Source organism: Panulirus ornatus, chromosome 13, assembly GCF_036320965.1.
Source record: "Panulirus ornatus isolate Po-2019 chromosome 13, ASM3632096v1, whole genome shotgun sequence".
Classification (NCBI taxonomy): Eukaryota; Metazoa; Arthropoda; class Malacostraca; order Decapoda; family Palinuridae; genus Panulirus; species Panulirus ornatus.
Window position 1 is genome coordinate 59,380,450 of NC_092236.1, and position 26,028 is coordinate 59,406,477.

At 41.3% G+C, this 26,028-nt stretch overlaps 1 protein-coding gene and 5 non-coding genes across 11 annotated transcripts in view; 4 read left to right on the forward strand and 2 right to left on the reverse strand.

Annotated features, from left to right (window-relative positions):
- The window catches only part of LOC139752945 (calcineurin subunit B type 2), a 103,938-nt gene that overhangs the window by 11,684 nt on the left and 66,226 nt on the right, over window positions 1–26,028 (forward strand). For 2 of the 6 annotated variants that reach the window (XM_071669047.1, XM_071669050.1), the window contains exon 2: window positions 485–535. The exons of 2 other annotated variants lie outside the window; for them this stretch is intronic. In XM_071669047.1, coding sequence (XP_071525148.1) covers window positions 518–535 — 18 coding nt within the window. In that variant the 5' untranslated portion in view covers window positions 485–517. Of the gene's footprint in view, window positions 1–484; window positions 536–16,655; window positions 16,981–26,028 lie in introns of those variants that run through there. 2 more of the 6 variants (XM_071669052.1, XM_071669049.1) reach the window with 2 other exon arrangements.
- TRNAF-GAA (transfer RNA phenylalanine (anticodon GAA)) lies at window positions 1,514–1,586 on the reverse strand. Its single transcript has one exon. It is a non-coding gene; the product is annotated as a tRNA-Phe (tRNA).
- On the reverse strand, window positions 4,323–4,394 carry TRNAC-GCA (transfer RNA cysteine (anticodon GCA)). The gene has a single exon. It is a non-coding gene; the product is annotated as a tRNA-Cys (tRNA).
- TRNAF-GAA (transfer RNA phenylalanine (anticodon GAA)) lies at window positions 8,682–8,754 on the forward strand. Its single transcript has one exon. It is a non-coding gene; the product is annotated as a tRNA-Phe (tRNA).
- Window positions 8,834–8,905, forward strand: TRNAC-GCA (transfer RNA cysteine (anticodon GCA)). Its single transcript has one exon. It is a non-coding gene; the product is annotated as a tRNA-Cys (tRNA).
- TRNAF-GAA (transfer RNA phenylalanine (anticodon GAA)) lies at window positions 12,460–12,532 on the forward strand. Its single transcript has one exon. It is a non-coding gene; the product is annotated as a tRNA-Phe (tRNA).

The following is a 26,028-nucleotide window of genomic DNA, read 5'->3' on the forward strand; positions in this document are numbered from 1 at the left end:
GACAAAATTGTCACTGTGGTGGACGCAGGCGGCCAGGGAGAGGCGAGGATCCCGGCTCATTCAAGGCATCTCTCTGGTTCCACCACTTGTGATGACTGACACGACCGAGCTAAACTAATGTAGAATATAATTTGCACATTGCACTAAGCTTTAAAAGTCATTCTGTAAACAATACTTCATGAATCACTGATATTATGTCATGAACACAGGAAACGAAATTTAAGTTACAGTTATTCTCATGCGATGCCCAGTTACTCATGTACACCAGTGGCGTAGAATACTCAAGTTTAAAAGCTGTATAAAAAAGTTCAACAGATGGGACCCCATATGCTAAAAACTTCCTCCACATATTGTTAAGATACTCAACTAACACACACACACACACACACACACACACACACACACACACACACACACACACACGGTTAACAATAATTTCGTGCTCTTGTGTGGCAACAAAATTACCTTTTGACAACTGTTTCAGAAACAGGAATTAGAAGACCTGCAGAGAGCAACAATGCCGCGGCCGAAGAAGGTAAGAGTGATATGGCATCGTTGCGTAGCCCATTGGGTAGACGAGTCAGGTAGTTAGTAGACGGCAGTTAGAATCTTAACTTCTTGAGCACGAGATTACGACCTTTTTTGCACGACGGTACGACCTTTGAGCACGACGGTGCAACCCTTAGGTATGATGGCCTGGTCTTTGACCTGACCTTCACAAGGGTCGAGTGTGAAGACATGCCATCAGTCGCAAGGGTAGTGCTTATGGGTTTATACCGGACCAGGTAGTGAGCGTAGTTAGAATATAGGATGCAGCCTTGTGCATTGTGATTGGGTTTTGCATGAATACAATTATCAGTAAGAAAAGTACCGTAGAATAATAGTTAACAGCAAATCTATGAATGCAATAGCTAGTAACAAATGCATTAAAGGTTCATGTAGATTGTAGCATAACGAACTTTAAAGACCACAGTTGGAACACGAAACTGAAACGTTGTAGGTCATGTTAAGAGTAAGGTCAGCTGACCATAGTGCAAGGTCGCTAAAGGACCATACATATAAGATCAACTGACCATAGAGTAAGGTCATTAGTGGAACATGTTTAGAGCTATGTAATCAACGGACCATACATACTCGATGGCATGGTCTCTAGCGGACCATAGTGTCACTAGAGGACCATCGTGAAAACAGTCATATTAACAGTACCCACTGTATGAGCATACACCATATGATGTGTTGTGTTGAGAAGTTTCAAACTACCCCTTCCATGACCTTTGGTGGATCAGTGATAGTCCACGTAGCAAAATATAATGATGTAATGAATGTAATGATGTAATGAAACATTGGTGAGCTTTAACTGGGATAACTTAGAAGGAAGCAGGTGGCGCCTGCTTGGGAGAGGACTGGGGACCCCTCGCTCTGTTACATCCCACCTCACGTGGATTTGTGATGGGAGTTGGGGTACACAGACTGGTTCATGACCACCCATGGCAATAATGAGTAAAAGAGCATTTGCCCAGACCCGGGATCGAACCAGGGACCTTTAGATCTTCAGTCTAACGCTCTCCCAACTGAGCTATCTAGGCGCACAAGAAAGGTATAGTAACCTGAGTGTAATTTTTCATTCCATTGTAATCTCTCTCTCTCTCTCTCTCTCTCTCTCTCTCTCTCTCTCTCTCTCTCTCTCTCTCTCTCTCTCTCTCTCTCTCTCTCTCTCTCTCATTGCTAGAGAGACCACAGAGTCGCAGCCATGAACAATAGGCACTAGTCCAGTGATAGCTCGACGTTGCAGGACCAACTGTTTGTTAGACATGAGGAAATATATATATATATATATATATATATATATATATATATATATATATATATATATATATACAGTACGTTAGTTACATGGTAGGGGTACTGTATGCTGGACATGGTAGGGAGTACTGTATGCTGGACATGGTAGGGGGTACTGTATGCTATACATGGTTGGAGGTATTTGCCGCTCATACAGTATAACGGGGCACTGTGAGCCGGTCATGTACTTTTGAATCATTTGTAAACGTAAGTGATGTTGGAGGAGGGACTGCGGGAGACAGGGCCCTAGTAAGGGAAGGTCTGGCGGGCTGGGAGTTATTGGTTGGTCTATCATGACAGGTGGGAAGGTGGGGGTTATGCCTCTATCACTTGGACAGTAAATGTATGACTGTCGGTCTCCATTTGTACCGTGAGAGTGAGGCCAGAATAGACGGCATTGAGGGAGACAATAGGTGGGCACAGACGGAGAACTTAATGTGTGTACATCAGTGCGAGACAAGACTTCTAGGATATCTTTTATGTTTCATTGTTCATCGTCTCTTAAGATCTCCAAGGTCGTGTGTGTACATTAGCGAAATGAAAGTGGTGGAACACGCGCGGTACAGGTGGCCATGACCACTGCCCGGGAGAGGAGGGCATTGTATTCCTTCTGCTAAGAACAGTGGGTCAGAGGCGGGAGGGTAGGCAGGGTCACGGAGCCGACGGAAAGGTCACGGTAGTGAAATCTGACAAGAGAATGACGTCATTGTTTGCAGAGGATATAATTTTTTCTTTTCTTTCTCCACGATTGTAAGTCTTGTAAAAAGGTTCTAAAACAGAAATCTTGTTTATACACACACACACACACACACACACACACACACACACACACACATATATCTATATATATTATATATATATATATATATATATATATATATATATATATATATATATATATATATATATATATATATATATATATATATATATATATATATATATATATATATATATATATATATATATATAAGCTACAGTGATGGTCAGAACATACGACACAAGATCTGGTAAATAAGCAAGATATGAATACGTATTTAATCAGAATCGAAGTACAGAATGAAGTGTATGTTCTCATCCCGATGACCACTAGCTAAGTCTGTGGGCCTTTACTAAAGGGTACTCTCAACCTCCCGGTGAACGGTACAACCCCTAGCTTGATGGTACAGTACAGTTGGCCTTACTAGATGGTGCAGTACCGTCAGCCTTGCTAGATGGTACAGTACCGTCAGTCTGGCTGTGGAGTATTGTCTCGTTTCGCCAGTACACGACAGTCTGTACTGGGAAATACTCAAGAGAAATCTAGGCCTGTTCACCACGACCCTTAACCTCGGGGAAACGACCCTTGGCTACGACGGTATTACGCTGAAGCAGACAGGTACGACTCTCGAGCACGAGATGATGATTCTTGAGTCCGACAATGCGATCCTTAAGTACGACATTACGACCCTGGAACTGGACAGTGTAACCCTTGAGCAACGACATTGCGACCCTTGAAACGAGGCTACGATTTTTGGATATGATGACCCGTAAGGGATGAGCCATATTATCGTGCTCAAGGGTCGTACTAGATACGCGAGATAAGTTCAACTGACGATAGTTGGACGAAATTCCCTAAGATCTTTAGCAAATGTGGGACATGATCGTTGAAGATTGGAAAAGTACGATGGACACAACCACACACTTTAGAGAGCCGAACGCCCAAGAAAATGACGTTTTTATGAACATCTTTTTTTTTTTTTCCTGATTCTGATGTCAAACTGGAGCCTTGACGAGGGTTCTGTTGATGTTTGTGTTTCGACGTTTCACCCCATGACACTAGGTATGGTTGTGAACCTGCAAGATTGACCGTCTCACATATCTTCAGTAAGTCCCTAATTGAGCGAGGAAGATACTCAGATTTAGCTTATTGTCTGCCAGATGTACAGGTGAATGGCAGGCACCAGATGCGCTTCCTCTTGTAAACCTCTCTCTCTCTCTCTCTCTCTCTCTCTCTCTCTCTCTCTCTCTCTCTCTCTCTCTCTCTCTCTCTCTCTCTCTCTCTCTCTCTCTCTCTCTCTCTCTCTCTCTCTCTCTCTCTCTCTCTCTCTCTCTCTCTCTCTCTCTCTCTCTCTCTCTCTCTCGTTGATATTAACTGTTCCGTGTGATGGTGAACACACCACCAGATCCACCCATCATGACATCTGGTTGTTCTTCTAATATATGTAATTCAACTCGGTCACTGATCATTTATGGGTGCTGTTCTGAATTATCATCAGTGGGCTGAGGAGACAAGTAAGTCTTATATCAGTCGCTCAGATTGTAATTGAGCAAAATACCCTCAGCTGAGCCTAAACGCTCTGAACCCCATGATAATGTGGCAGTGTAGAGGTGGACATGTTCCTTTTGTCAGTGTTTGTCATACCAGCCTTCTCCACCTGCTGCCTCCTGTCCTACAGGCAAGGGGTGTCGGTCTTGAGCAGAAAACAGTAGAAAAAAAGAGGGGGCGCCCGGGATTGAACCGGGGACCTCTCGATCTGCAGTCGAATGCTCTACCACTGAGCTACACCCCCAGAGTTTAAGTAGGTAAGGGAATGGAAGATTAAATCACCGGTGGTGGTGGGGGAGGGGGGAGAAGTTTCAGCTGAGTGTGTCATGGTTGTAGGGAGAGGTTGGCTCAGACCCCCAGCAGTGGATGACGAAACAATTCCTGTTTCATGTTACAACTCCTTCACTCTACATTCTCACAGCTCTGTATCATGACCTTAATCTACCCATGACTAAGTTTTACTTGTGCCACTTTCGTATCCAGCTCAACTATATTTTTGTACGTTTCCGGTGTTATTCTTCACTCTACCATCAGTTACGATGAATGTGTTATGAGGACCACATTGGATATAAGTATTTGTACGTAAATTCTTTGTGTTCAGTTCTCGGTAAACTATTAATTATGTAAATATGTTCGCTGTCTATACATGTTGTCAAAATAAACTCTGTCTGTCTGTCTCGGACCAGGGAAGTTCCACCGGTACTTCCCGCCTGGGTATCGGGAGAGTGTGCGACGGATGTGCAGTGAGCCAGCAATGTAGTGACTGTCTAGTTTCACTCCTTTAACTCAGGTAGCTGTCATATCTCTGCCTCACCCAGACGTGCACTGCTGGCACTCAGCTCACAAACACACAACATTACAACTCTCTATTCACATGAATTGTTCATCATAATTCTAGATGTTCCTGCGGTGTGTGCTACGCGCTAGCTAGCCCTGCCTTTTGAAGGCTTATCAGTGGAACCAATGGTAATGGTGTATTGGTGGAGCCATTGGTGGAGTTGTGTCAGTGGGACAAGTGGTGGAATGCCAGTGGTAGAGGCGTGCCACAGGAACCTGTGGTAGAGTACCAGTGGTGGAGGTGTGTCAGTGGTGTTGGAGGTGTGTCAGTGGTGAGGTGCAGGTGAAGGCAGCCATCTAAGGTCTCGCCTCCAGAGGTCACGCTCTGTTATGGAATTGATTTTCTGCGTTTGTGGTGAACTTTCACATCTCAATCATGCCAACGATTATATGTATATATTCATATATATATATATATGTGTGGTGTGAGGTGGTTTGATCGAGTAAGTAACGTAAGGGTAAGAGAGAGGTGTGGAAATAAAAAGAGCGTGGTTGAGAGAGCAGAAGAGGGTGTTTTGAAATGGTTTGGGCACATGGAGAGAATGAGTGAGGAGAGATTGACCAAGAGGATATATGTGTCGGAGGTGGAGGGAACGAGGAGAAGAGGGAGACCAAATTGGAGGTGGAAAGATGGAGTGAAAAAGATTTTGTGTGATCGGGGCCTGAACATGCAGGAGGGTGAAAGGAGGGCAAGAAATAGAGTGAATTGGAGTCATGTGGTATACAGGGGTTGACGTGCTGTCAGTGGATTGAAGCAAGGCATGTGAAGCGTCTGGGGTAAACCATGGAAAGCTGTGTAGGTATGTATATTTGCGTGTGTGGACGTGTGTATGTACATGTGTATGGGGGGGGGGGCCATTTCTTTCGTCTGTTTCCTTGCGCTACCTCGCAAACGCGGGAGACAGCGACAAAGTATAAAAAAAAAAAAAAAAAAAAAAAAAAAAAAAAAATATATATATATATATCTATATATATATATATATATATATATATATATATATATATATATATATATATATATATATATATATATATATATATATATATATATTGACGTTGTAGTCTCCAGTCACAGACGAAAGTCCACATCAAGGCCGGGCCTAAATTGAAATATAAGGAGAGTAATTACAGGGGAAAAAAAAGACAAGGGAAAGTATTTGTGAATTTTTGAAGGAGTGAAAAACCCTGTCTTTTATAATGTGCCAGGTCATAGTTATTGGGACAGACTTGAAAAGGTAATGAGTTCCAAAGCTTCCAGGTGTAGGGAAAGACACAGTTATCAAAACGGCCCATCCTTGAGTTGCCAACACGGCCACACATTAATCATGTGACGCAGCACCTTGCTGAGTAGTGCGTGTTCTATCTAGTGGTGGGGGCACACAAGCAGCCAACTCTCAGGAGCATAACCCAGAGCAAAGCCTATAGAGGAGGGAAAGTGAACCAACATTGCAGCGTAGGGCAAGTGGGTCAAGTTCAAAACTTATCCAGGAAGAGTTTATATAAGTCGGACAGCTTTCAACTCAACTCTGTCGAATAAGGATACACACACACACACACACACACACACACACACACACACACACACACACACACGTGTGTGTGTGTGATTGATTTTTTTTTCACTCACTGTAAGGGAGCTTTAGATATATTTACCCTATTTACCCAGGACCCCATCTATTAATCTTTCTGATGTGCGATACAGACTATACAATTTTTTGTGCTTCATACATTTACTTAATTGTGAAAATGCAGCGTCACATATATTGTCTCCATCTTTCTTTAACTTTTTTCCACACTTACATTATTCTTTTGCTAAATAACTGCTTCCTGTCTTCCTCGTTATCTTGCGTCTTCTTATTCCGGCGTTTCATATGATTTCTGTTGTGTGTTTATCTCACGACCCTCACTGCAGACAGATCAAGGGTGTTCCTTCTCTCTTCGTAATTCATTCCAACCACAAGATATGATACTCCTTTTTGCTTGCATCCCTTGGATCTTTATCAACAGTTTTATGTCGCCTCTCTGGTGAGAAGACCAGACTGATTCAGTATATTCCAGTTGATGTCAAATATACATCATACTCGTCTATGTGAACACCTTATTGCCCGTGTGTTTACACGCAATTTTACCCCAAATCATTACAGTTTGCCCCTCACCATCCTGACCACCTCCTGCTGTAGGGATAAGTTGGGCTTGAATTTGATTCTCGAGCCCCTCTCACACTGTGACCTGTTCCTCCCTGCACAGTTCATACAGTGACTGATTAATTGGTTGATCTGAATGGGATCTCATATTACATATGCAACAAATATGCGATGTATAACAAGAAACAAACATACCTGTTGGTATACATGGCAAGATAAAAGAATTTTTTAATGTAACAGGAAATGTCATGACTCCTTTCTACCGCGGTCCTCGAAAGATCGAGTGAGAAGTGAGACGTAGGAATTTCTTTGACGAGAATGTATTGTGTGTCATCCACGAATGACGATGATACAGCCTCGCTCAACGTTAAGTTTTCATTTGCGGCATAATCTCAACACCTACTGCTGATATATATATATATATATATATATATATATATATATATATATATATATATATATATATATATATATATATATATATATTTTTTTTTTTTTTTTTTAACTATTCGCCATTTCCCGCGTTAGCGAGGTAGCATTAAGAACAGAGGACTGGGCCTTTGAGGGAATATCCTCACCTGGCCCCCTTCTCTGTTCCTTCTTTTGGAAAAAAAAAAAAACGAGAGGGGAGGATTTCCAGCCCCCCGCTCCCTCCCCTTTTAGTCGCCTTCTACGACACGCAGGGAATACGTGGGAAGTATTCTTTCTCCCCTATATATATATATATATTATCCCTGGGGCCAGGGGAGAAAGAATACTTCCCACGTATTCCCTGCGTGTCGTAGAAGGCGACTAAAAGGGGAATGGAGTGGGGGGCTGGAAATCCTCCCCTCTTGTTTTTTTTTTAATTTTCCAAAAGAAGGAACAGAGAAGGGGGCCAGGTGAGGATATTCCCTCAAAGGCCCAGTCCTCTGTTCTTAACGCTACCTCGCTGATGCGGGAAATGGCGAATAGTACGAAAGAAAGAAAATATATATATATATATATATATATATATATATATATATATATATATATATATATATATATATATATATATATATATATATATCTTTCTTTTTCTTTTAAACTATTTGCCATTTCCCGCGTTAGCGAGGTAGCGTTAAGAACAGAGGACTGGGCCTTTTTTGGAATATCCTCCCCTGGCCCCCTCTGTTCCTATATATATATATATGTATATATATATATATATATATATATATATATATATATATATATATATATATATATATATATATATATAATCACCACAGGACCGATTTATATGAGTCCTGGTGTTACCCAATACCTTTATAAAAAACACCTGCAGCCCAAGGCAGCGTTACCTCCAGCGGCACAGCCCAGAAATGGAGCCTCTGAAAAATGTCCCGGTAACACCAACGCATTTCCTTAAAAAGAGGCCATAGGGTAACGAGAGAGAGAGAGAGAGAGAGAGAGAGAGAGAGAGAGAGAGAGAGAGAGAGAGAGAGAGAGAGAGAGAGAGAGAGAGAGAGAGAGAGAGAGAGAGAGAGAGAGAGAGAGAGATTCAATGAAAATAAGTTATAACATACGCCTAGATAGCTCAGTTGGGAGAGCGTTAGACTGAAGATCTAAAGGTCCCTGGTTCGATCCCGGGTCTGGGCAGTCATTCTTTTATCAACAGTTATGGTCCATGAACCCGTTCCTGTGCGTTAAGGTTCGTTCATATAGGGACAATGATGGCGGGGGTGTAGCTCAGTGGTAGAGCATTCGACTGCAGATCGAGAGGTCCCTGGTTCAATCCCGGGCGCCCCCTTCCATTCCTTTTGAACACAGCAGAATGTTTGTGTAGCCAGACCAGGGTAGGACGGAGGCCAGGTGGAGTCACTAGTGTGTCAACACCTCACTCCCTCCCTCACGGTCTAGCGGTGTGGATCGTGCAGATTGACCGTACCCAGGAGTGCCGGTCCTTGTACAGCTTCAAGCTGACACCACCAGTGTTGACGCGCCTCTCTAACCTACTTCCTCTTTCTGTCCTTTCACCTCGCTCAACGCCCTTCATTTCCATTTCTTTTAACTCCACTAACTTACACCTGGTTAACATGTCGGACTCAGTATCTTCCCTACGTCCACACCGTTCCAAAACTTTCGTTAGTAATGAATCTTATATATCTATCTATCTATCTATCTATCTATCTATCTATCTATATATATATATATATATATATATATATATATATATATATATATATATATATATATATATATATATATATATATATATATATGTATGGGTACTCAGCTCAAGCAGGACCAATGGTTTTGAAAGTTATTGTCTTGCATATCTAAGTCTGCCGTCAATGCGTTTCACACTTAACTTAGAAAGACGATGTGTCCCCCCCACCCCCTGTAGGTGTGACTGTCCCTCAGTGTATCAGTGTTGAGTGTAACGTCATTTGCAACATCGTTACATGTGCGGCGCCACCTCACCCGATGACTCTCTCCCCATACCCCCCCCCCCCCCCCAGTCTCCTACCTCCTTCCCAACACTCCTTCAAGGCTCACCATCTGTTCCCTCAAAGCTCTCCCGACATACAGATATTTCACATTTCACATCCCCGGAGCCTTGTTCTCCAGCCCCTCATTCCTCAGAACTGGTAGACCTCGCACCTCCAAAACTCTGTTCTGAGATGTGACTAACTTACGATTATCATCAGCTATTTTGCTCTTTGATACCGCGTTGAGGGAAGGATGTTCAGTCCGCTCAACTAGACTACGTTTCTCATTAATCCCTTGAAGGCGTCGGTGAGATCACGACGGTACTCTCAGGACAGTACGATCACGACGGTACTATCACGGCGGTGCGATCACGGCGGTACGATCACGACGGTACGATCACGACGTTACGATCACGACGGTGCTATCAGGGCGGTACGATCACAGCAGTGCGATCACCTTTCAGCAACAATGATGGCACTGTAGCCACTACGCAAGTAAGCCAGAGCCAGGACCGATGATGACCCTAATGCTGTCAACAAAAGTTAACGCCGCCCAAAGCAGAAAGTTTAGCTGTTCTCTTTCCAAATATCATATAGATCATTTGAAGTAAAGTTTTCTTCACAGTGTTTTAAACTAGAAGTAATTACTCAGCTCTGCTGTTTTTTTTTCATAACTTTGCAGAATGTTTTAAGATGTATTACCGTGTCTCTTCACGGAACAAAGAGTTTCTTAGTAACGTGTAGTCTCAAACCACTTGACCAACGTATCACCAGCTTGCATAGCAGAGTGCTAGCAGGAGTAGTGGTCTGTCATCACTCGACCTCAGGAACTAGCGTTCACATAAATGTCAACCTCGAACAAAGGCAACTACTTACATGTTGTAGCGACAACACTATAAGCATCCTTCCTATCTTACGCCAAGAATGTCCATCCCATATACAGATAGTAAGCAATAGAAAATCATTCTTAAAAAGATATCCTACGGGTTACATTAAGATACCCTACAGCTTGCATTAAGATACCTTTGGGGTTACATTAAGATAAACTTACGGGTTACTTACGGGTTACATTACGATGCGCTAGTGGAGAGATTCGAGGCTGTGGACAGTCATCCCCATGGGGACGATGACAAAGAATTGGCGGGAACAGTGTTGCATACCCTTGACTTGTCCCAGGGAAACCTTTCAAAGTTGCTTGTTTGTGTTGGTCTCAGGCACGCAAATACTGCTGATTAGTTGAAGCTGTGCTTCAAACGAGTAGACAGTGCCAACAGTGATGGACAGTAGACAGTGCTAACAGTGACGAACTGTAGCGCCAATAGTTACGGACATTAGACAGTGCCAACAGTGGTGGACAGTAGACAGTGCCAACTGTGCTAGACAGTAGACAGTGCCAACAGTGACGGACAATAGACAGTGCCAACAGTAACGGAAAATAGACAGTGCCAACAGTGACGGACAGTAGACAGTGCCATTAGTGACGGACAGTAGACATTGGAAACACTGATAAGCAGTAGACAGTGCGAACATTGATGGACGGTCGATAAGTTTCTTTCAGAATCAGAATCACAGTTTAGTCTCGCGTTGACCCCGGAGTTGAAGTAGATCGTCCGGAGTTTCTCATATTAAATTCGATACATAAAATCTGCGTGTCTTCTCCTGGGCATTGCACGGTAAGTTCTTCATTGTAACGTATCTTTCATATCTATTGATTTCAGACAAGAATGTTGAAATTCTCACTAGCTGGGAGTCAATATTTCTTCCCAAAATCTTTTTCGCGGTCCACATATAGTGTGTGTGTGTGTGTGTGTGTGTGTGTGTGTGTGTGTGTGTGTAAAGACTCAACAAGACTAAGCTTAGCACGGGCTCTTGTCAATGACAGCTAACAATGTTCTCAGGTGTACCATTACTTGCTCAGATTGTGTGTGTGTGTGTGTGTGTGTGTGTGTGTGTGTGTGTGTTTGTGTGTGTGTGTGTGTGTGTGTGTGTGTGCTCGGGGTGCCATTACTGGCACATGGTGGCCCGTGTGTAACAGTGTTGTAGTGAGCTCTTAGGTAGGTGGGTGTGTGTGTTGTGTAAAATAAGATGAACTTCTTCATTCCAATGAATCTGAGTTACGTATCAGACTAGTCTGAGAGTTGTAGGGTTGTCACAACAACCTTGTGTATATCAATAACCACACACATTAGTTTAACTTATTTAATGACAATAACAAAGTGACATTTAAAAAAAATCACTTTTGTCCTTTTTCTTTATTGTTATCTTAACATCAATTCTTATTTTTGATATTCTGATTTCTGGAACCAGGGGCTACAACTTGACTCGTTGACCACAAAGGTACGAATGATGACATGACCTTTGACCTGACCTTTGAGGCAGATCAAAGCCCAGGCCTTCTCATCCAAGGCTCGCACCGTCGTGCTCAAGGACTGTACCGTCCTCAAGAGACGTACCGTCGTGCTTCAGGGTCGTACCTTCGTGCTCAAAGGTCGCATACTTGTGTTCAAGGGTCGTACCGACGTGCTCAACGGTTGTATTATCGTTCTCATAATTTGTACCGTCGTGATGAAAGATTGTACCGTCGAACTCAAGGGCTGTACCGTCGTGCTCGGGGTCACGGGTTATCCTGTCGTGCTCAAGACGGTAACTGTTCTTGGACCTAATTAGAAAACTCTTGACGAGAGAGAGAGAGAGAGAGAGAGAGAGAGAGAGAGAGAGAGAGAGAGAGAGAGAGAGAGAGAGAGAGAGAGAGAGAGAGAGAGAGAGAGAGAATTATTGTGTAAGTGAATTGTGAAAATGTGGCAGAATGGAGAAAGCGAGACAAAAAGGTTGTGAGACAGATATCTCAAAATACAAAACCTATATGAACCATGCCTAGATAGCTCAGTTGGGAGAGCGTTAGACTGAAGATCTAAAGGTCCCTGGTTCGATCCCGGGTCTGGGCAACCCTTTAACATATGAATGCGGTTTACGAGGTAGTGTCGACCCTGCGTCTTTAAACCGGCAACCTCTGCTACGCGGGACAGGTTTTGGGGCTGGACCACATTGGTAGGGCGCTCCTCGCCCTACATCAGTGTATTGCTCATAACGAAGCTTCGTCCACGGCTGGTGGGTGGAGAGGAGGCAGCACCACCACACACGGGTGACGTCATGACCATCATGACACTAAAAGGAATATTTGCTTTGACATAGGGAGTTGGACTCGAGCTTCACCCCCAAGCCCAGCCGTGTGTCCTGGAGCAAGCCCTCTGGTGTCCTCGAACGAGCCCTGTAATGACCTGGAGCAGGCCTTATGGTGTCCTGGGGCGGTCCTTAGGATGTTCTGGAAAAAGCCCTATGGGGTTATGGGTTAGGCCCTCAGCCTGCCCAGGCCAGACACTTGGGTGCGTCAGAATGGCCAACATCTGCTGGAAGTCTGGTGGCTGGTGTCTGCAGGGAGTGGCTGCTTCATTCCCGGAAAAACAAAGTTATCTATTGAGTAACTTTAATTCCCGAGTTAACTCATGATCTTATGACACTAGAAATTGACTTGGAGATGACGTTGTGTTCTTCACTATCTCGCCATTCTCCAGTTAAGGAAAAGTTTGGTAAAAATCTTTGAAACGATTATCGTTCTCAACCTTCAATAAGAAATGTAAATTCTATAGCTCCCTCCCTCACCGTTACTGATGCTGGTCGTTGGGCGGGTTTCATAGTCCTAATTTTTCCAAGCCCTTCATGGAAGAGAAAGAAAAATAACAGCAAAATCCTTGGTGTGGACAGATGGTAGCCCAGCGAGGTCTTAAAGAGGAACTCCCTCCCTATACATTGACTCTCTCTCTGCCAAGCATCATGTCACCCCTGACCATCGTCCACGTCCGGCCTGTCACCTCTCGTACTCCCAGTGACCACATCCTGGCCAGGATCACTACTGGCGACTGGTATGGAACAGAGGACTGTTGACAGGATCACCTCCTCCTCTCACACTAGAGGGGACTCGCATGGAACAGATGACTGTTGACAGGATCGAGGACCACTCCTCCCACTGATCCAGCCATCATCACCCCAAATGTCCAGCAGATACGAATAACAACAGACAACCAACAGCTTGGATGAGAGCCACATCTCCATTAGGTAGACATGAGTCCCTTAGTCGGCCACGTGTCTGGTCGTGCAGACCCTCATGAATTAGAAACAACATTTTTGCACAAGGAAACAAAACAGATAAAATCGGAATCTTAAAATCGAATCGCAGTATCACGATTTGTCCCAGTTAGTTCCGCAGCTCATGATGAACGCAATATCTAACATTCCTTAACTTCCCAATAGTTCGACTGACACATCTTTCCCCTTACCCAACCGTAATTACGATTGCACTCTGCCATCTAGTTATAGTACTACTCTCAGATCAGGGTAACCAGCTATACTGTGGGCGATGTGATGACACAAGGAGGCGGGTCTCCTTCGGGTTTATGATGACCCAAGTGGCACAGAAAAGTGTGTCTTGGCATCACTGGTCTCACACACTGAGGAACGATGGGTGAGGCTTCGGCCGAATGTGCTCAAGGTCCGGTCCATGTACACAAGGACAGATGCATCATATATTCATGGGGACAGATCTGCTCTATGTACATGTGGGTAGATCCATCCCATGTACGAGGACAGATCCATCCCCTGTACATCCCATGTACATGTGGGCAGATGTATCCATTTCATGTACATGGGGCAGATCCAGTAAATTTCTAGGGGACGCGACTAAAGCTAACACTATTGTAAACTGATATAATAGCATGGTGGTGCTTTACCATCTGTATCACATTGATAACTTGAGGGCCACCTAGAACAAACACGCTTGAACTTGGTTGACACATTCTGGGTTAGGAATATTACTCGCACAGTTCACGATGTTATTATCAATAATGGGACATTTTTTTTTCCTCGAGATGACTCTACTTGCACCGTTTAAGATCCTGTTAAGGTCTGGATGGAAATATCCAAATCAATTCATGAACATTTATAACTTACCAATTCTGTCACTGTATTTTTCGTTTCAGTTTCAGAAAGCCATAAAGTCCATTTCAAAGCAAAGTGTTTTCTTTAATAGGTCCACCGACGGCTTACTCTATTTTACAGCCAGTTAAAGCCATTTCGACGATTGCTATTTCCATGTTATCATTTGTAAACAAAAGCATGAAATCGTATGTATATCAGATGTAACAGGTCAACACTGAAAAATAGAGCTCTTTTTGATTGAGAATTTCGAAACTTGACTAGTTGGTCGTCTGGAGCGAGGCGCAGGAAAAACGTTTTTTTTATTTGTGTGTGTGGCGAAGAAAATCGCTGGAACAAACCTGGAATTATCTCATATACGAATGATGAGTCCCACATAGGGCTTCATGTTTGGAAGGACTGTTTAAAAAGCCTTGAATGATCTCATAAGAATGATCAAACCTCGTTTAGTTTCACATTTGATCTCATCTTTAGCAAAACTTTATATTACTCGTTTCAGTTGTCTTGTAGACTAAATTGAATTCTGTGGTGTAAATTGCAGCGACAGTCGAAGGCGATTTCCGTGTCTTAAAGCCACACGTCAGCTGTTGGAACTCCATTTTCTTAATTTCCTGAATGTAGATATCTATTCGTATTCCTTTAACTGTTTATATAATGTTTTAAGTAAGAAAAGGGTCAATAATTGCATGCTTCCATTTCTTTCAACTTAAGGCGCGGATTAGAATAATTATGTTTTTCTACTATATAGGACGGCTTTCTACCCTCCATCAGATACTGATCGTATTAGAAACTCGTGTGGGTAGATATTAGGGACATATATGATAATATAGAGGCTTACCTCAGTTATGGCTATCAGCAGGATGATTCGTCCCATAAGATATCCTTTGTCAAAAGCTGTAACTTCTTCCTTACTTAATATGAAATGTAAAATGTTTATAATACTCTGAAACATGTCTGAAAACATCTTTAATGGATTCTGTGCGTGCGTTATTGCAACGCAATTTTGTAATATAGGAGTAAATTCATCTTAATTATTTTAATAACGATATTAATCCAAACTACCTATCTAAGTTTGAAATAATTATCAAGGTCATTAAGAAAATTTACCTATTTTGGTACTTATTTTGTGTCTCTTATAAAAGGCTACGTATTAAAATTCTTTGTTGGTCCTATTGTCGTGTGTTAAGCTCAGCCTTGTGTACACCAGATAATTTATGGATCATGTGGTGCGTTAGGCTCAACCTTGTACACCAGGTGAAATAGTAATCATATTGCCAAAGTCTAAATTTCAAGCTGTTCACTTACAGCAGTGCTTTTGAAAAAATACTGCAGTGTAAAAAGCAGGATAAGTGGTCTGCCATTGTCAGTAATCATACTCCACACGTGTTCATGGATTGTCTGCCTGTGGTTAAATTAGGAGGCAAATTTGTCCTTGGTTGTTAGGAGTTTAACGATAGCAGTTATGAGCACATATGAGCTCTGTAGAAAGTTGGCAGATGGAGACAAAGGTTGTCGTGTCTGAAATAAGTAAAAACTGAAATCGCCTCTAATCTATTTATATCTATTAGTATAATTTCTAAGTGTGCTTCCAATCACCAAAGTTGAAAACGCTTGTCAGTCTCCATACATGTTCAAACATTAGGTGTATTGGAATAACCAAAAAGAAACTAAGCAAATATGAAATGATTCCAAGTGATCTTTTACTAGCATAACTTGTGCAACTAATATAGAGTGGCTTTTATATGGCTCTATTTGGCGCAATTGTGAATACTTTTTTATTTTTTGTTAAGAATCACATCATATTTCATTTTGCTAAGATAATGATACACGGTTTCACATCAAAAAATAGAATGTGTCTTAAAGTTAAGAAATTGTGATGGGAATTTAATAAAATATTTTTGCATGTGGTTTCTACGCCTATCTGAAGGTGTCTTTTCCTAGTATTGTATATTCTCAGTGTGAATCAGAGTTGGATGATTAGAATATTCTCAAGTTGGCTCTTCTACATAATTGTATTGTATTTAGTGCGCGTGTGCGACCCGGGCAAGATATGGCAACACTGGTGCTATTTAGCTTCTCAGAGCGCAGCTCGCGGCCGCGCTACATCCTTCAACAGACATCTATACCACTCGATTTCTTCATCTTTATTCTCTGTAAATCATCATCTCGAATGCATTTTTTACAGTATTTAGTATTATATAGAAATATGAAATAAATATTAATGATATTTGTTGAAAATAGAAGATAGATTTTATGTTGTCCAAGAACTGAAAAACCTGAAAAGACTTCGGAGAAAGTGTCTATCGAGGATTGGAGTGTCAGGCCAGAACCAGCAGGGAGGGGAGAACGATCGCAGTCATTGTTTTTTCTTTTCGACGTTTAACTACAGAACATCAATAAAATGGTAAGTTTTATACTTCCAACTCGTACATAAATAACCCAGCTATAATTTTTTGGCAGTATATAGCATGTAAGGCCTTCCGTGTAGATGTGATAAGTCAGAGAAGAGATTGTTTTCATTTTGTGGCGGGCAAGAGCACTGGTGACCGAGAAATCAATGACAGGGAGATCACCTGTTTTCCTCCGATGTTATGATATTTTAATGACAGAGTACTTCTGTGATATCTTGGCAGACCCGTATAATCCCTCCTCGTGCATGATATTTTACTTAGACTTTACCATTTTTATTATTTTTCATTTTGTAGGGATATTTAATGAATAGGTGTAATGTGATGTAAGTGGAGAAAGTATATCATATACTGATCAGAAATGCTCGTATGTAAGAAAGAATATATTTTCTGCATCCTTCCTTGCATCAGTGACAACAAACAATCCTTTAGTCAAATTTGGAAATTATGATAATGAGCTTTCAGGAAAGGGGTGCTGATAAAAGTATGAACATTTCGCTTGGGAACTTTAATCTGGATGTTGGAAGTAGCACAGGGAATCTCACTGTAATAAATGGGTGATGTTATTTGCTGTTCTAATAAAAAACATTTGAAAAATTTGTTTTGTGTTGAATGTTTCCATTGCCCTTGTTTCCCTTCTTGATATATTAAAGAACCTGTTATGGAGCCATAGTGGAAGAAGAATGTGACCAGATATCATTAAGCATTGTATATTTGACTTATATGATGACATTGCAACTATTATCACATATGTATCACTAACAAGGTGATAATACTGTGCTGATATTAGTCTACCAGGAGCATCATGTGCAAACTGTGGCTATAGCTCATCCCATGATCCGTTCATGAACTACATAGTATGGATAGCTGATATATAACCTGTAATATTAGAAGAGTACAATGATTGGACCAATCATTTATTAGGAGGTTAGATAACAGTTTGTGCAATTGATTTTCATATTTGCAGATGTTTGTTGCCAGCTCCCGTTTTGAAGACAAGATAACCATTTTTTTCATGATTTTTTTTTCTGAACTACCTATGGCTAAGAATTTAAAGCTTCAAGTAAGATTACACCTTACTGAATCATTCTTTGAATACATGCATATATGTATTGAATGCATTCGGTATGATCTTTAGAGGAAGCCTGAATGATTTTGCTTCTCAGGAAGAGTTGTGCACTTTAGTGTTTGATATCTGGCTAGATATTAGTTTAGGTATGGTTGAGCTGGATAGGAGACCCAGGAGGAAAGCCCTTGTGTTAGGGATTAGTTTAGGCATGGTTGGATTAGATAGCAGTCCAGAGATGAAAGGCTTGAAGCCCTTAGGTTAGGCAGAGTTTAGGTATGGTTGGTTTAGGTTGGAGTAGAGGGATGAAGTCCTTTTTTCTTTTTCAACGTTCCTCAGTGCTTCAAAGCTCATGCCTGCATTTCCTAATAGTTTTGCTTTGTAAAATGTTTCTCAACAGTTTACAGGTATTTCAGTCATGTTGCAGAGAAAGTAAAATCTACTTTGGCCGATTTTGGCGCATAGTTAAAAGAAACCAGATTAGTAGACAGTAGAGTCGTTTATATTTACCTAATTCATTTGACTTATGGATGATTGCTTGATTTTCCACCATACAAATTCCTGGGTTGATTTATTTAAAATATCATGTAGCATAATAAAGGTTAACATTGATGAATCCATTATATTGATTTTACTTTCATCATGATCACTCATATGTAAATGTAGGCAGTGTGTCTTCTATGTAATTTTTTAGTCCCCAGAAATAGTGATCTGACATGCTTGTAACATGCAGAAAGTAATTATAAATGGCTGGCATGAACTGCCAAAGCATCATTGATGCATGATCATGAACAAGTACCAATGATTTTTTTGGTGTTTGGGAATTATTGATTTAAAAAAAAATGATATGTGTGACTATATATTTTTTTCATCTTTGGGTTGGGAATATATTATTGAATAATTTAGATAACATTTTGGTTCTCAAAAGTGTTTAATAGTCTTTTGGACTTAAGAGAGTTGCCGAAGGTTAAAGAATTAGTTATTGCTTTTTGATTTTATTGATTCTATATATTAGTTTATCCCTGCCTTTCAGTTTCTTTCTGAAAGTTCTAGTCAGAAAGGTACAGGTACTTTATTATGATTTTTATTTCCAGCTTTAATTTCAGTGTAAAGTATGATAACAATAGCAAGTACAGAATTCTGTGCATTATGAAATATTTACCTATGATTTAATGGAAATTTTTTAGTCCCCAGAAATAGTGATCTGACATGCTTGTAACATGCAGAAAGTAATTATAAATGGCTGGCATGAACTGCCAAAGCATCATTGATGCATGATCATGAAATTTCGATATCCTGAATATAAAAACTGATGCCTTTTAGCTAAATAGAATATCTTTTCCATAAGTCAAATGCTATCTAAACTTGGGAGGCCTGACTTTGGACATGCTCAGTCTTACACCACATGTGTTCTGGAATTGACATAGTTGAGCTTGCTGATGGAAGTAGCTTAAGGGATTATAATACTACCTTGATGCATCTTGATTTACATCAGTTTCCTTAAATTCGCTCTCACTTTTAGACATTGCAAATATAGCTTCAATTTCAGCATCAGTTGCAGCCTTGTTATTCTTATGACTCATAATTGCTATCAGAAGACAAAATATTTTGGAAATCATGACCACAAGCATAGAAACAGTTTGTCAGCTTATTGTATAACCTCTGTCTGATATCGATATTAAAGAGAAATAAAGCACAGTATTTACTGTATTGTTAAGATATAGTTGAGTTTAAATGGCTACTCTAGCTGCATAATCAGTCAGGTAATTGAATGTAAACAGAGACTACTCACTGTTTTGCTTACTTTCCATAACCAAGCCTTAAATATGCTTGAGGACTTAAGACACCCTTATGAGTATCATAAGATAACATAACACCTGTAACTCGCCTTCAAATGAAAATCCAAGCTCAACCATCATACAAGTTGACTTAAGGAATGATAATGAGGACATATACTATAAACACTGGCATATATAGGCATTTTAGCAGCTTATCAGCTTAGCAGAATATCAGGCATATAATATAACAGAGGATAGATACTGTAATAGTAAATGTACCTGTAAAATATGTAATAAATCAATAAAACCAGCTTTGTATGGAAATTGTGGTTGGTCATCTGGCATCTGTATACAAGGATGTAGGGAGTTTATCTGCTTTTTGATGTTAAGGTAAAAGTTTTGCAATTGCTGTTGTTATCAGAAATAGATGTGTGACCAAATATGTTCACATGTTGCAGCAAAAGGGATGAACTTGTGAAATGTGATTTAACCTGTCTGTGTGGTTTGGAGAATTTTCTTTTCTCTTCTGTGATAGAAACTAAGTGTTTGTGGTGAAGGCTCAGAAGATTTGGAAAATGTGGGGTTAATTACGAGGAAAGTTGGTGAAGCACTTTTATTAGAAATCAAGAGACCCTGTGATAGGTAGTAGTTGATAGGCAGGCACTGACCAGGGAGATATATTACATATACTACATTCCTGGGTATCAGGAAGATTAGTGATGGTTGTGTAGTGAGGCAGCACTTCAGTGTCTGTCAAGGTGTACTCCTCTGACCCAGGTAGCTGTCTTTTCTTTCTGCCTCACCCACATGTGGACTGCTGGCATTCTGTTCGCAAGCATACAATCTCTCCTTGTCACCCACCTGCGGGAGGAGGGGGTTGTTATTTTATATGTGGCAGGGTGGCAATGGGAATGAATAAAGGCAGACAGAATGAATTATGTACATGTGTATACATGTATATGTCTGTGTGTATATATATGTGTACATTGAGGTGTATAGGTATGTATATTTGCGTGTGTGGATGTGTGTGTATATACATGTGCATGTGGGTGGGTTGGGCCATTCTTTCGGCTGTTTCCTTGCGCTACCTCACAAACGCGGGAGACAGCGACAAAGCAAAATAATAATAATGATAATACATATATATGTATATATATATATATATATATATATATATATATATATATATATATATATATTTTTTTTTTTTTTTTTTCATACTATTCGCTATTTCCCGCGATAGCGAGGTAGCGTTAAGAACAGAGGACTGGGCCTTTGAGGGAATATCCTCACCTGGCCCTCTTCTCTGTTCCTTCTTTTGGCAAAAAAAAAAAAAAAACGAGAGGGGAGGATTTCCAGCCCCCCGCTCCCTTCCCTTTTAGTCGCCTTCTACGACACGCAGGGAATACGTGGGAAGTATTCTTTCTCCCCTATCCCCATATATATATATATATATATATATATATATATATATATATATATATATATATATATATATTTTTTTTTTTTTTTTTATACTTTGTCGCTGTCTCCCGCGTTTGCGAGGTAGCGCAAGGAAACAGACGAAAGAAATGGCCCAACCCCCCCCCATACACATGTATATACATACGTCCACACACACAAATATACATACCTACACAGCTTTCCATGGTTTACCCCAGACGCTTCACATGCCTTGATTCAATCCACTGACAGCACGTCAACCCCGGTATACCACATTGCTCCAATTCACTCTATTCCTTGCCCTCCTTTCACCCTCCTGCATGTTCAGGCCCCGATCACACAAAATCTTTTTCACTCCATCTTTCCACCTCCAATTTGGTCTCCCTCTTCTCCTTGCTCCCTCCACCTCCGACACATATATTCTCTTGGTCAATCTTTCCTCACTCATCCTCTCCATGTGTCCAAACCACTTCAAAACACCCTCTTCTGCTCTCTCAACTACGCTCTTTTTATTTCCACACATCTCTCTTACCCTTACGTTACTCACTCGATCAAACCACCTCACACCACACATTGTCCTCAAACATCTCATTTCCAGCACATCCATCCTCCTGCGCACAACTCTGTCCATAGCCCACGCCTCGCAACCATACAACATTGTTGGAACCACTATTCCTTCAAACATACCCATTTTTGCTTTCCGAGATAATGTTCTCGACTTCCACACATTCTTCAAGGCCCCCAGAATTTTCGCCCCCTCCCCCACCATATGATCCACTTCCGCTTCCATGGTTTCATATATATATATATATATATATATATATATATATATATATATTTATATTTTTTTTTTTTTCTTTTTGCCGCTGTCTCCCGCGTTTGCGAGGTAGCGCAAGGAAACAGACGAAAGAAATGGCCCAACCCACCCCCATACACATGTATATACATACGTCCACACACGCAAATATACATACCTACACAGCTTTCCGTGGTTTACCCCAGACGCTTCACATGCCCTGATTCAATCCATTGACAGCACGTCAACCCCGGTATACCACATCGATCCAATTCACTCTATTCCTTGCCCTCCTTTCACCCTCCTGCATGTTCAGGCCCCGATCACACAAAATCTTTTTCACTCCATCTTTCCACCTCCAGTTTGGTCTCCCACTTCTCCTCGTTCCCTCCACCTCCGACACATATATCCTCTTGGTCAATCTTTCCTCACTCATTCTCTCCATGTGCCCAAACCATTTCAAAACACCCTCTTCTGCTCTCTCAACCACGCTCTTTTTATTTCCACACATCTCTCTTACCCTTACGTTACTTACTCGATCAAACCACCTCACACCACACATTGTCCTCAAACATCTCATTTCCAGCACATCCATCCTCCTGCGCACAACTCTATCCATAGCCCACGCCTCGCAACCATACAACATTGTTGGAACCACTATTCCTTCAAACATACCCATTTTTGCTTTCCGAGATAATGTTCTCGACTTCCACACATTCTTCAAGGCTCCCAGAATTTTCGCCCCCTCCCCCACCCTATGATCCACTTCCGCTTCCATGGTTCCATCCGCTGCCAGATCCACTCCCAGATATCTAAAACACTTTACTTCCTCCAGTTTTTCTCCATTCAAACTTACCTCCCAATTGACTTGACCCTCAACCCTACTGTACCTAATAACCTTGCTCTTATTCACATTTACTCTTAACTTTCTTCTTTCACACACTTTACCAAACTCAGTCACCAGCTTCTGCAGTTTCTCACATGAATCAGCCACCAGCGCTGTATCATCAGCGAACAACAACTGACTCACTTCCCAAGCTCTCTCATCCCCAACAGACTTCATACTTGCCCCTCTTTCCAAAACTCTTGCATTCACCTCCCTAACAACCCCATCCATAAACAAATTAAACAACCATGGAGACATCACACACCCCTGCCGCAAACCTACATTCACTGAGAACCAATCACTTTCCTCTCTTCCTACACGTACACATGCCTTACATCCTCGATAAAAACTTTTCACTGCTTCTAACAACTTGCCTCCCACACCATATATTCTTAATACCTTCCACAGAGCATCTCTATCAACTCTATCATATGCCATCTCCAGATCCATAAATGCTACATACAAATCCATTTGCTTTTCTAAGTATTTCTCACATACATTCTTGAAAGCAAACACCTGATCCACACATCCTCTACCACTTCTGAAACCACACTGCTCTTCCCCAATCTGATGCTCTGTACATGCCTTCACCCTCTCAATCAATACTCCCATGAGTCATACATACATTAAATAACCTTACCAACCAGTCAATAATACAGCCACCCCCTTTTTTAACAAATTCCACTGCAATACCATCCAAACTGCTGCCTTGCCAGCTTTCATATATATATATATATATATATATATATATATATATATATATATATATATATATATATTTTTTTTTTTTTTTTTTTTTTTTTATACTTTGTCGCTGTCTCCCGCGTTTGCGAGGTAGCGCAAGGAAACAGACGAAAGAAATGGCCCAACCCCCCCCCCCCATACACATGTACATACACACGTCCACACACGCAAATATACATACCTACACAGCTTTCCATGGTTTACCCCAGACGCTTCACATGCCTTGCTTCAATCCACTGACAGCACGTCAACCCCTGTATACCACATGACTCCAATTCACTCTATTTCTTGCCCTCCTTTCACCCTCCTGCATGTTCAGGCCCCGATCACACAAAATCTTTTTCACTCCATCTTTCCACCTCCAATTTGGTCTCCCTCTTCTCCTCGTTCCCTCCACCTCCGACACATATATCCTCTTGGTCAATCTCTCCTCACTCATTCTCTCCATGTGCCCAAACCATTTCAAAACACCCTCTTCTGCTCTCTCAACCACGCTCTTTTTATTTCCACACATCTCTCTTACCCTTACGTTACTTACTCGATCAAACCACCTCACACCACACATTGTCCTCAAACATCTCATTTCCAGCACATCCATCCTCCTGCGCACATCTCTATCCATAGCCCACGCCTCGCAACCATACAGCATTGTTGGAACCACTATTCCCTCAAACATACCCATTTTTGCTTTCCGAGATAATGTTCTCGACTTCCACACATTTTTCAAGGCTCCCAAAATTTTCGCCCCCTCCCCCACCCTATGATCCACTTCCGCTTCCATGGTTCCATCCGCTGACAGATCCACTCCCAGATATCTAAAACACTTCACTTCCTCCAGTTTTTCTCCATTCAAACTCACCTCCCAATTGACTTGACCCTCACCCCTACTGTACCTAATAACCTTGCTCTTATTCACATTTACTCTCAACTTTCTTCTTCCACACACTTTACCAAACTCAGTCACCAGCTTCTGCAGTTTCTCACATGAATCAGCCACCAGCGCTGTATCATCAGCGAACAACAATTGACTCACTTCCCAAGCTCTCTCATCCCCAACAGACTTCATACTTGCCCCTCTTTCCAGGACTCTTGCATTTACCTCCTTTACAACCCCATCCATAAACAAATTAAACAACCATGGAGACATCACACACCCCTGCCGCAAACCTACATTCACTGAGAACCAATCACTTTCCTCTCTTCCTACACGTACACATGCCTTACATCCTCGATAAAAACTTTTCACTGCTTCTAACAACTTGCCTCCCACACCATATATTCTTAATACCTTCCACAGAGCATCTCTATCAACTCTAGCATTTATGGATCTGGAGAAGGCATATGATATATATATATATATATATATATATATTATCCCTGGGGATAGGGGAGAAAGAATACTTCCCACGTATTCCCTGCGTGTCGTAGAAGGTGACTAAAAGGGGAGGGAGCGGGTGGCTGGAAATCCTCCCCTCTCACTTTTTTTTTTTAATTTTCCAAAAGAGGGAACAGAGAAGGGGCCCAGGTGAGGATATTCCCTCAAGGGCCCAGTCCTCTGTTCTCAACGCTACTGCGGGAAATGGCGAATAGTATGAAAGAAAGAAAAGAAAATATATATATATATATATATATATATATATATATATATATATATATATATATATATATTGAAGACCACTCATGGACAAAAGTGCACATCAAGGCCAAGCCTTAATTGATTTATAAAGTGAATTATGAATTGAAAAAAAGACAAGGGAAAGTATTTGAAATTTTTTGAGAAAGTTAAAAAACCTGTCTTTTGAAATTTGCCAGGTTATAGTTATTAGGAAAGACATAAGAAGATAGAGATTTCTGAAGCTTTGATGTGTAGGAAGAGAAGCAGGTATCAAAACCGCCCACCCTTGAGTTGGTGATGGCTGCACAATAATCATGTGATGCAGTAGCTTGCCGAGTATTGCGTAGTCCAGTTAGTGGTTTGAGCATGCCGGCAGACAGCTCCTCAGAGCAAAAACCAAAGTAATGCCCGTAAAAGAGGGAAAGTGAACCAAGATTGTGGCATAGAGCAAGGTAGTCAGGTTTGGAAGTTATCCTGGGACAGTTTATAAGACGGACTGCTTTCGACTGTCAAGTAAGGATGCAGAACTAGCACCACCCCAAATGTTAGAGCAGTACTCCATACAAGTCCTTTGTATAAATGGAGCAGCTGTTCATAAGAGAAGGTTGGACATCTAGACAGTACACTCAGTTTCTTAGAGGCAGACTTAGCTATTCCTGTAATGTGGGGTTTCCAAGAAAGATTAAATCTTCCAGTAATACCAAGTATGTTCATTG